Source organism: Quercus lobata, chromosome 8 (genome assembly GCF_001633185.2).
Source record: "Quercus lobata isolate SW786 chromosome 8, ValleyOak3.0 Primary Assembly, whole genome shotgun sequence".
NCBI lineage: Eukaryota > Viridiplantae > Streptophyta > Magnoliopsida > Fagales > Fagaceae > Quercus > Quercus lobata.
In genome coordinates this window covers 996,692-1,008,930 of record NC_044911.1, presented here as the reverse complement: position 1 = coordinate 1,008,930, position 12,239 = coordinate 996,692, and the positions used below count along the sequence as shown (strand labels likewise).

Genomic DNA, 12,239 nt, shown 5'->3' with positions numbered 1-12,239 from the left:
CTTCCTGGGTTTCTTCTTCTTCTTCTTCATCTTCGTTCTGTTCTTTCTTCTTCTTTGTTTGATTTTCGATTGGTTTGGGCAATGGCTAGCCAATCCCAGACCGAATCAGTCCACAACTTCAGTTCTCCATGTTTTCCAGTTCTGCGCTATTGCGTCGGTTGCGTTCTTCAGATCAATTCCTTTGTTTAGATTGGTTGCGTTCATCAAATCAATGTTTTCGAATTCAGATCGTTCTGCGTTCTCCACTCCAAATCTCTATTTCTCTTCTTCGAATCTGTATTTTTTAGATCTTATTTTCCAGATCGTGTCTTCTTCTTCCTTCGAATTTGTTTTCTTTATTCTTCACATACTTCTTGAGTCTAACAAACTCGAGTTCCATGTGGATAAATTCCTCAATCTTAGCACTAAAACTCGAGTATCTGAGATTCGATTTTGTCACCGAACTCGAGTTTCAAAGACTCGAGATGTTAGTTTCTTATATGATTTCAAAACTTTGCTAACTAACGAGATTCTATCCTTTTACTCTGCTAGTCTGCAAATTCCCTCTTAGCTAGGGATCTAGCTCCGATCCAACCCGGCTGGTGGTCTACTCGCTCTCACTCTCTCTTTACTTTTTATAGTCACTGCTTCTTTAAACCCCTAATCTCTCTCTTTTGAAGGTAGCGGCAATGTCAGACAACTTACCTGAAGTTTCGAAATCCATCACCTAAGAAGCAATATGGGACTCTCTTCCTCATGAAATCCTAACCCACGTTTTCCTACGCCTACCCATCAAATCCATCATCACTTGCACCTCTGTCTCCAAAACATGGAAATCCCTCATCCAAAACTCCTCTTTCATTTCCACTCATCTTCTCCACTCCTCCAACAACAACAACCTCCACCTCTTCAGACTCTGCCCTAAGCCTCTCGCCAAAGCAGTCAAACAATTGAAACGAATCGGAGACGAAAAAGAAGTCTACGCTTTACATTGGGACGACAACACCAATTTCCATCAATACACCAGCTTTGACGACTTCCCTTTCCATGGCCAAAGCGCTACTGGAGTATTCCGCGTGGTTGGTACTTGTAATGGCTGATGATTTATACACTTAACGCTTATAATTTCATTCTCTGGAACCCTTGTGTTAAAAAATACGTGAAACTTCCTACCCCCAATTTCTCCTTCATGACTACCGGTCCCTACACCGCGGTTGTTGGGTTTGGGTTTGATTCCAAAACCAATGACTATAAGGTGGTCAGGTATGTCACTCCTGAGTAGGGGGGGCAATTTTTATCCATATTCATGAACCCACCCATTACCCACCTTATTTGGATAAGTCTTAACCCAACCCATTTGAATATTTGGGTTAAATGGGTAAAGACCCATTTGGTTATTTAATTAGATGGGTCTAAATGGATAATCTCACTAATACCCACTAAACCTATCTAAAATTTAAATAAACAACATAAAATCTAAATTTCCAGAAAATGACTAAAATACCCCTGAAACTTAAAAAAATGACCAAAATACTACCAAAACCCAAAAAATGACCAAAATATCCTTGAAACCCAAAAACTGACCAAAATACCCCCAAAACCCAACAAATGACCAAAATACCCCCCGAAACCTAAAAATTACCAAAATACCCCCAAAATCCAAAAAATGACCAAAATACCCCTAAAACCTAAAAATTACTAAAATACCACCAAAACCCAAAAACTGACTAGAATACCCCTAAAACCTAAAAATGACCAAAATACTTCCAAAACCCAAAAAATAACCAAAATACCCCTGAAACCCAAAAAATGACCAAAATATTCCCAAAACCCAAAAAATGACCAAAATACCTCTGAAACCCAAGAAAATGACCAAAACACCCCTAAAACCTAAAAATGACCAAAATACCTCCAAAACCCAAAAAATGACAAAAATACCCTCGAAACCCAAAAAATGACCAAAATACCCCTAAAACCTAAAAATTACTAAAATACCACCAAAACCCAAAAACTGACCAAAATACCTCCGAAACCTAAAAATGACCAAAATACCTCCAAAACCTAAAAAATAACCAAAATACCCCTGAAACCCAAAAAAAATGACCAAAATACTCCCAAAACCCAAAAAATGACCAAAATACCTCTGAAACCCAAAAAAATGACCAAAATACCCCTAAAACCTAAAAATGACCAAAACACCTCCAAAACCCAAAAAATGAAAAAAAAATACCCTCGAAACCCAAAAAATGACCAAAATTCCCCCAAAACCCAAAAAATGACCAAAATTCCCCCAAAAGCCAAAAAATGACCAAAATACCCCCAAAACCCACAAAATGACCAAAATACCTCCAAAATCCAAAAAATGACCAAAATACCTCTGAAACCCAAAAAATGACCAAAATACCCCTAAAACCTAAAAATTACTAAAATACCACCAAAACCTAAAAACTGACCAAAATACCCCCGAAACCTAAAAATGACCAAAATACGTCCAAAACCCAAAAAATAACCAAAATACCCCTAAAACCCAAAAAAATGACCAAAATACTCTCAAAACCCAAAAAATGACCAAAATACCATTGAAATCCAAAAAATGACCAAAATACCCCTAAAACCTAAAAATGACCAAAATAGCTCCAAAACCCATAAAATGACAAAAACACCCTCGAAACCCAAAAAATGACCAAAATTCCCCCAAAACCCAAAAAATGACCAAAATACCCCCAAAACCCAAAAAATGACCAAAATACCTCCAAAATCTCTAAAATGTGCAAAATATCCCCCCCAAAACCTCTCAAATGTCCAAAATATCTCCAAAACCCAAAAACTGACCAAAATACCCTCAAAACCCAAAAAATGACCAAAATACCTCCAAAACCCACAAAATGAGAAAAATACCTCCAAAACCTCTAAAATGAGCAAAATACCCCCCCCAACAAAACCTCTAAAATGTCCAAAATATCCCCAAAACCCAAAAATTACCAAAATACCCTAAAAACCCAAAAAATGACCAAAATGCTACATAAACCTAAAAAATGACCAAAATACCCCCTAAACCTTAAAAATGACCGAAATACCTTTGAAACCTTAAAATTACCAAAAATACCCCCGAAACCTAAAAAATGACCAAAATACCTCTGAAACCTGTAAAATGATTAAAATACCCCAAGACCTAAAAAATGACTAAAATAACCCCAAAACCTATTACAATGACCAAAATACCCCGAAAACCCAAAAAAATGACCAAAATACCCCCAAAACCTAACAATTACCAAAATACGCCCTAAACCTAAAAAATTACCAAAATACTCCTTAAACCTAAAAAATTACAAAAATACTCCATAAACCTTAAAAATGACCGAAATACCTCTAAAATCTAAAAAATAACTGAAATACTCCAGAAACCTAAAAAAATTACCAAAATACCCTGAAACCTAAAAAATGATCAAAATACCCCCAAAAACCTAAAAAAAAATGACCAAAATAACCCCAAAACCTAAAAAAATGATCAATAAAACCCATGAAACCCAAATTATGACCAAAATGCCCCTAAACATGTAAGATGACCAAAATACACCTGAAACATCTAAAATTACCGAAATAGAGGTTTCAGGGTATTTTGGATGTTTCAAGGATATTTTTGACAAATTAAAGGTTCTAAGAGTCTTTCATTCATTTTATAGGTTTCGAGGGAATTTCGGTAATTTTTTAGGTTTCGGGGTTATTTTGATCATCTTTTAGATTCTAAGGGTATTTTAGCCATTTTTTAGTTTACGAGGGCATTTCTGTCATCTTTTAGTTTTAGGGTTATTTCGGTAAATTTCTAGGGTTCAGAAGTATTTTGGTAATTTTTAGGTTTTGGGGTATTTCAGTAATTTTTTAGGTTTCGGTGGTATTTTGGTCATTTTTAGGTTTCGACGATATTTCGATCATTTTTCGGGTTTCAAGGGTACTTGGTATTTTTTTGAGTTTCGGGGGTATTTTGGTATTTTTTGAGGTTTTGGGGATATTTTGGTCATTTTTAGGTTTTGGGGGTATTTTGGTCATTTTTTGGGTTTCGAGAGTATTTTGGTAATTTTTAGGTTTTGGGGGTATTTTCGTCAGTTTTTGGGTTTTGGGGGTATTTTGGTAATTTTTTAGGTTTCGGGGTATTTTGGTCATTTTTTGGGTTTCGGGGGTATTTTGGCCATTTTTTGGGCTTTGGAAGTATTTTGGTCATTTTTAGGTTTTGGGGGTATTTTGGTAATTTTTAGGTTTTGGGGGTATTTTGGTTATTTTTTGGGTTTTGGGGGTACTTTTGTCATTTTTTGGGTTTCGAAGGTATTTTGGTCATTTTTAGGTTTTGATGGTATTTTGGTCATTTTTTTGGGTTTTAAGGGTATTTTGGTCATTTTTTGGGTTTTGGGGGTATTTTGGTCATTTTTAGGTTTTGGAGGTATTTTGGTCATTTTTTAGGTTTCGGGGGGTATTTTGGTAATTTTTAGGTTTCGGGTGTATTTTGGTCATTTTTTGAGTTTTGGGGTATTTTGGTCATTTTTTGGGTTTTAGGGGGTATTTTGGTCATTTTAGTGGGTTTTAAGCATATTTGGTGATTTTAGAGATATCAGGGGTATTTTGATCATTTTAGAGATTTCATGGGTATTTTGGGATAATTTTAGAGATTTTTGGGATAATTTTGGATGTCCAAGGGTATATTGGTAATTTTGGAAGATTAGGGGTATTTGCATCATTTTAGGTATTTATGGGTATTTTGGAGGTCAAGAGGGTATTCAAGTAGTTTTAGAGGTATTTAGGTCATATTGGGTTAAATGGGGGGTTACTAACTAAATGGGTTGGGTTGATAATGGATAATTAATTTATATATAAACGGATCATAAATGGATAAATGGGTAATTATACACCCAACCCATCTATGACCCAACCCATTTATGACCCAACCCGCCCATTTGCCACCCCTACTCCTGAGGATGGTGACTTCGATGAGGGTAAATCTACACCCAAGGTTGAGGTCTACTCACTTGCCACTGGGAAATGGAGAGTGGTTACTGCTCAATGTCCCAAATGTGCTGTTCGTGATACAATGTTGGTCTGCCTATGCCTACAGGCTTTTGTCAATGGGGCTTTGCATTTGGTCTCTACTTTGTTTTGGTGTTTGATTTGGAGGATGAGGTCTTCCGTGAGATACCGCTGCCTAAGCATTCCGATTTGTTATATTGGAGGTGGGTATCTATTATGGCATTTGGGAATTCCATTGCGCTGCTCGAACCTGGGTATGTTCTTCACACTCTCGATATGTGGGTGTTGAAAAACTATGCAGATGCATCATCATGGACCAAAATTATAAGTTTGAATGCTCAAGTGGACATATCAAGGCCATTTCATTACAGAGAGAAAATACCTTGTGCAAAAGCTTTTAGGAAGAGTGGCGAGGTTATATTGGAAACATATAAAAAAAAAAAAAAAAGGCTCGTCTCGCGAAACCTTGAGACCCAAGAGGTTAAAGACCTTGGGATTACTGGATCTAAGTATAGTTTTGTTGATCCTTATGTTGAGAGTCTAGTTTTGCTAGACAAACCCGACCTTGCAGTTACTTACTAAGGGAAAGTAATAGGAACAACAACAGGCAAGGTGCATTTTATTTTCATGATTTTCTGTTTTGTTCTTCATATATATTTGGCATTCATTATGAGTTAGAGATGAATATATTGCTGATTGATTACCTTAATTGAGTGGATTTATATTTATGATAGATAGCCTATCAAGGTCGTGCTTGCTGTCAATAGCATGTATACTCAACTATGAAAAAACCAAGTTGTTTGTTTTGATTATCAACTTTTAGCACGTTTATATATTAAGTCGTTGAAAATAAACGGGACTGTGAATTTCATGTTTCTTGCCACTTATAATTTATATTATATAATAGACAGATCTACTCAACTTTTTTTTTCTTGATAATGTTCTGGTGACCTCTTTTAACTTCATGTTTTCACAATTGCATTAAATGTTCTTCATGATATCCTTGGATTATTAAAAATGTATTATTAATACATTTTTCTTAATCTGTCAATTGTGATCATAGTATGCTAAAGATATTGCTTTTACATTTTAAATCTTTAATTGCCTCATATGACATTCTTCTTACTGAAAGGATTCCCATGGCACCATATTCATGGGCAAAGTAGCTCATCAATAATTATTTCTTGCTTTGGGTGGTTAAGAATTGAAAATAACTTGTTTACAAACCTCTTTTTGAACTTATTTTGTTTTCACTTTTTCCTTAGCATCGTTTGAATATTTTTATCCCAATAAAGTGGTTATGCTTAGATGTATTTTTTTTGTTGACTCCGTTTTATTCCATTGTTCATCTTTTTCCCTCTTTTAATATTTTGTGAATGAGTTAGTATATTTTTTTACACACTTGTTTAAAGTAGAAGTAAAAACCAACTAGTATAGACCCTTAGGCAAGAATTGGGGTTTCACATTGGCTTTAATGGGATGTAGTTCAATGTCTTTGCAAGTATGGTAGTTTTAATGGGATGTTTTTTCTTTGTCAGAATATCATCTCAAACTTACAAGATTTGGTTACTAATGTTTCTATAAATGTTTATAAGCGCTCGTGTTTGGTAATTGGTTTTGCCCCTGTTGTAGCTCACTAATGAATATATTCACTTATTTGGAATGGAAAATCCTAGAAGTTCATAGATAGTTAGCATCTTTTTAGCCTTTTAATTTTATGTAATTGAAAACGTGTTGGTGGACAAATCAATCCTTGATTCATAAGAGTGATTTATTAATGTAGCAGTGAAGTTGGTGTCAAAAATCAAAAGTTACAACCCCCCAAAATTTAGGTTGTCGTTTTCCTACTGCATAAGATTTCTTGTTTTGCCTATTTGGGTGGTTGTTTCTCTGCTATGTAACTTTTGCTGATTTGGATGCAGCAACAAGCTGTAGGCTTTAGAAGCCTTTCCCTATAGTCATTCCTCTCACCCCATACCAACCTGGTGAAGGTGAATCTCAATCCATAATCGTAACACCACTCCCAAGAAAAAAAAAAAAACTCCCAAGTAGCTAAGTTGGAAACTTTTTCTCAATGATTTATAATGCTGAAAATTATTTCATCTTATACAGTTGATGACATATATTGTATTTGTGTTGTTTCTTTTACTAAGAATTTTGTATATATATTTTTTGATAAGTAATAAATTTTATTGATATAAAAAAGGGACACCCTAAGACGCAGGGAGTGTACTAGGGGTCAACAAAAATTACAAGAATCAAGAAAGGAAGAGAATGATTGGTTTTGCAAAGTAGCCAACCAATCTAATAAAGTCCTAAAGAAGAAAAAAAAAAAAAAAAAAAAAAAAAAAACTTGAGGTCTGGTATGGATCTTTCATTATCTTCAAAACACCTAATATTCCTTTCCTCCAAAGACATCACATTAAGCAATAGGGAACAATTAACCATATATGACCATTTCTATGATGACCAAATCTGCCTTGCCAGCATTCTAGAAGCCCCACAACAGACTGTGGCATAACCCAGCTTACTCCAAATAAACCCAAAACCATAAACCACAAATCCATAGCAACTGGACAATGAAGAAATAGATGGTCAATAGAGTAGGAGAGAGTAAGAATTTTTTATATTTCTACTCTCTTAGTTTCTTCTGGAACACATGTCTACTCTTTATGATTGCCCTTTGCCATTTTGCTAGATTTCTTATTACTCTTTCCGTCCCACTTTGTTTGTCATGTTTGAAAAGTCAAACATTTTAAGGGAGCATCATTTATTGTCTTGTCTACTTTATAAAAATGTATAAGTTTACAAAACTACCCTTAAATAAATTTATCAGCTATTTTTAAAAGGAATTATTCTTAATGAGGCTTAGGGGTATAATAGGAACATTAGTAAACTAATAACTTTTATTTTTAGAAACAGGACAATATTTTGGGACATCCCAAAATGGAATAGAAGATAAACAAAGTGGGACGGAGAAAGTATTAAATAATTGCTGGCTTTGGAACCTGCTTTAGATCATTTACCCTGGTCCTTGATCCCCCTTGGTACAGTTGTTTTTGTGGTAAAGGTTTGGAATATTTCTTAATATGTATCCAGAAAACCTTCAAGTATCGGTGTAGATTTTTTCCATATGATACTACACTGATATGTGTCATTTTATCTCTTTTTGCTTTTAGCATAAATCGATAAATGGTCCAACTTATTAAAAAATAAATCTACTTCTGCTATAAAATCACAAACAATCATGGTTGGTCTTGAGCTATAGATAAGTAATAGACTTTATCTCAGCTAAAGAAAAGATTCAACAAAGCTTTTTGATAGTGTTTATTTTCTTATGACTGGCTTGATTTTTTTTTTTTTTTTTGGTGAAAATTGTGTTGTAGTTTTTAATTTTTTATAATGTTAAACTACATTTTGTATACACCATTCTTAGCATTTCTGGATGATTTGCAGTTTGGTTTCAGTGTGCTTACAAAAATGATGGAGTGCTTAATTGTGTCTGCCATGCTTCATGCTTGCATTGGGATGAACATGCTTGCCAATGCTCTTTGTGTGTGTGTATTGTCTTTGACTTAACAACATTTGGTTACTAAGGTTTCTATAATTCTGGAAGTTGATAGGTTGTTAGCATCTTTCTAGCCTTTTATTTTTCGGTATTTGAAAACATGTTGATCGACAAATCAATCCTCGGTTCATAAGAGTGATTTCTGACTGTAGCAATGAGATATATATGTGATAATATATGATTGTTGCTTTGCAAGAGATAGTGGATCACTTTGTGTATCACCGTTCCCCCATTTAGGTACTTGTGCCTCTACTTTGAAACTTTTCCTGGTTCGGAGGCAGCAATAGGCTGTCGTCATACGAAGCCTTTTTTATTTAGACATCCCACTCATCCACACTAACCTGGTGATGGTGGAATTCAATACCCAAAAAATTTACCAAAAAGCTAAGCTAGCGCCTTTTTCTTTGATATATGTTTTGCTGAAATTTATTTCATCTCATACCAAATTAATGTTCAGTTTTTTATTTTATTACTAAAACTAGTTAATGTTCTTAGTTTGTTATTTAGTTCAAAGTTATGTCTTAGAGGAGGGATAAATATTTCCCTTAAGAATGAAGACATTGGTGTTATAAACATAAAGAATACATGGGTGATCAATTATTGTTGAGTAAGGGACACTAGCCTGCACATAAGGCACTCTCAACACTTGGCCAATTTAGGTGGTTGTTTCCCTACTGTATTATGTTTCATGTTTCACCCGTTTTGGTGGTTGTTTCTGTGCGATGTAACTTTTCCTGATTTGGTGGCAGCAACAGGCTGTGCGATGTTTCACCTTTCCTTATAGTCATTCCTCTAACCCATACCAACCTTGTGAAGGTGAAACTCAATCCATAATCCAAACACAAATCCCAAAAATAAATAAAAAATCTGCCAAGAAGCTAAGTTGGAAACTTTTCTCAATGATTTATAATACTGAAAATTATTTTATCTTATATAGTTGATGACTTATTTTGTATTTGTGTTGTTTCTTTTACAAAGAATTTTGTATATTTCTACTCTCTTAGTTTCTTTTGGAACACACGTCTTCTATTTATGATCACCCTTTGTTATTTTCAAAATTTCTTATTACTTCTAAAAAGACGCAAAAAGAATTGAAAATGAGTATTGCTTGCTTGCTTTGTGTGGTTAAGAATTGAAAATGACAGTTCCTCAAAAAAAAGAAAAAAGAAAAAAAAAAAAGACTTGTTTATAAACCTCTTTCTGAAAACATGTTGATGGATAAATCAATCCTTGGTTCATATCAAAAGAATGCAATTAGATCTGTGATAATTGTGATTGTTTCTTGGCAAGAGATGGTGGTACTGTTTGTGGTTTTTGGATATATTTTTCTTATTGTGGAGTATGCTAACATTTGCATCTAGTTTTTTTCATTGTTCCCCCATTTAGGTGGTTGTGGCTCTACTTTGTAACTTTTCCCGGTTTGGAGGCAGTAATAGGCTGTAGTCTTGCGAAGCCTTTTTTTATTTAGACATCCCTCTCATCCATACCAATTAACTTGGTGATGATGAAATTCAATCCCGAAATTTTTTTACCAAAAAGCTAAAGCTAGCACCTTTTTCTGTGATATGTATTGCTGAAATTTATTTTCATCTTAAAACAAGTTAATTTTTTTTTTTCTTCTCTCTATTATAAACAATTTAATGTTCTTAGCTTGTTCTTTAGGTCAAATTTACGGTTTAGAGGAGGATTAGATTTTTCTTTTAAACAATTTAAGAATGAGGGTGTTATGAATGAAAAGAATATATGAGTGATCAATTATTGTTGAGCAAGGGACAGCAGCCTACACATAAGACACATTCAACACTTAGAGATGTATTTTTTTTAATCGAAAAAACCCTTTATTAAAAACCAGGGATGTAATTATGAATGTGTGTCAAGGGATGATACAAACTTGGACTCAACTCATGTTTTGTGGTGGTCCAGTTGGCTTTGGCTTTACTTTGAAATGTTTGTTTTGGTTGTGCAATATTTCTATTCTCTGATTTTCTTTGGGAGCACGGTGTCTTCTGTTTACAATTGTCTTGTGTTGAGTAGAAAAATATCTTCTTATTATATAATTTCGGGCATGGTAACCTGCTTAGAACATTTACCTCGGTCCCCATTCACCTTGGTGGACATATTCATTTGGTAAAGGCTTGGAGTATTTCTTAATTTCATTCTGAAAACCCACAAATCTCGGTGTAGGTTTTTTCTACATTGTTACTAAACTGATTTTAAATTCTTGCAGGACGTTGAGGAATCATGGATGCTGATGAGCTGTACATAAGTAACAAACTTTAACTCAGTGAAAGAAAAGAGTCAACAGAGTTTCTTGGTGTTGTGTAATTAGTATTGGCATTAGTTATTATGTCAAAATGGATTGTAGTTATAACTTTAGAGGAGTTTATTTTGTTAAACTAATTTGGGCTACACCACTCTTATGTTAGTTTTTCCGGATGATGTGAAGTTTTGTTTCAACGTGTTTACAAAAATAATTAAGCACTATATTGTCTGCCATGCTTTCATTATGTGTGTGTGTGTGTTAAATTTCTCCTTTTTCAGTGAATTAGATAGCAGTTACATCTATTCAATGGGTGTAAAGGTATCTATGGAAAATTTCTATAAATCTGTCTTTTAATTTTAGGATATGTACATTTAAGACGATAGTAAGGATTGATTACATGTTACACCCCAAAGCTGAGCAACTGCTGTCTGAGCTGCCCTGGGTGAATCCAAATACCAGATAGTGAGGTTTCTTTTGTTGAGAAAAATTAAGTGTTTGATTGTTGCTGATGGTGAATACTTCAGATGGATATGTGAGTAGGTTGTTCTGGTTGGCTATCCACACACTTGTCCCTGGGGTCTTCTTGTACCATAAGCCCAAATAACTGCTCTTGTTTCCTGAAGAGAAGAAGCCTAGCTCAAAAACTTGGCCTGAGGAAAGCAAAGTTTGGACACCTCTAATCAATTGCCCGGGACTATGGTGTCAAGTGTCATCTGCAATGAAGAATTTCAAGAAAGTTGAGAAAGCAATGAGACAATAAAAGAGAGTGGGAAGAGCAGGTATCTCCATTAACAATCCCCTTCTCTGTTTTTGGTTGAATGAAAGAACCTTTTCAGTCCGAATTATAAAAGTAGTTAACTGCTGCTTCCAGCAGAGAACAAAAATATTTGGCACTTAGCAACTGCAAAGTAATAGAATTGCGTGAACAAGGACTTAAATTTACAGTCTGTTAGCTTTTTCATAACAATTTTAGAAACGAAGACTTGTTATTGGAGGATTTAAATGGGTTATAAATTCAAGTCTTATGTAGTTGTGAATGGTGATGATATTTGAGTAATGCGGACAATATTCATCAATAACTTTATATATATATATATATTATAGCATTTGCAGTCCGAATTCTAATTTGTAAGTTAGACTACAACCCCTTTTGTCTCTCAAGAGAAAAAATAAAGCTACTACCGCCTTATTTCATTGCATTGTGCATCCTTCTTAACAAAAACCTCATCAGCAATTGAATAATTGATTTATAGTGTCAGCTTGTTGATAATTGATCTTTATTATTTAAAATAATAATAATAATAATAATAATAAAACACCAATGGCGCATAGGATTGTATGTTGAATCGTATATCACACTAATGTGGACTCCTAATCCAGTAGGAATATGATTTAAAAACTAAAAAAATATAA

At 34.3% G+C, this 12,239-nt stretch overlaps 1 protein-coding gene across 1 annotated transcript in view; it reads left to right on the top strand.

Annotated features, from left to right (window-relative positions):
• The window catches only part of LOC115955426 (F-box/LRR-repeat protein At2g43260-like), a 29,060-nt gene extending 18,048 nt beyond the window's left edge, over positions 1-11,012 (top strand). Inside the window, exons 3-6 of the mRNA XM_031073552.1 lie at positions 715-1,062; positions 1,113-1,257; positions 5,055-5,607; positions 10,791-11,012. Of these exons, the coding sequence (XP_030929412.1) occupies positions 715-1,062; positions 1,113-1,257; positions 5,055-5,577 (1,016 nt within the window). The 3' untranslated portion in view covers positions 5,578-5,607; positions 10,791-11,012. The remainder of the gene's footprint in view (positions 1-714; positions 1,063-1,112; positions 1,258-5,054; positions 5,608-10,790) is intronic.
• The last annotated feature ends 1,227 nt before the right edge of the window (positions 11,013-12,239 follow it).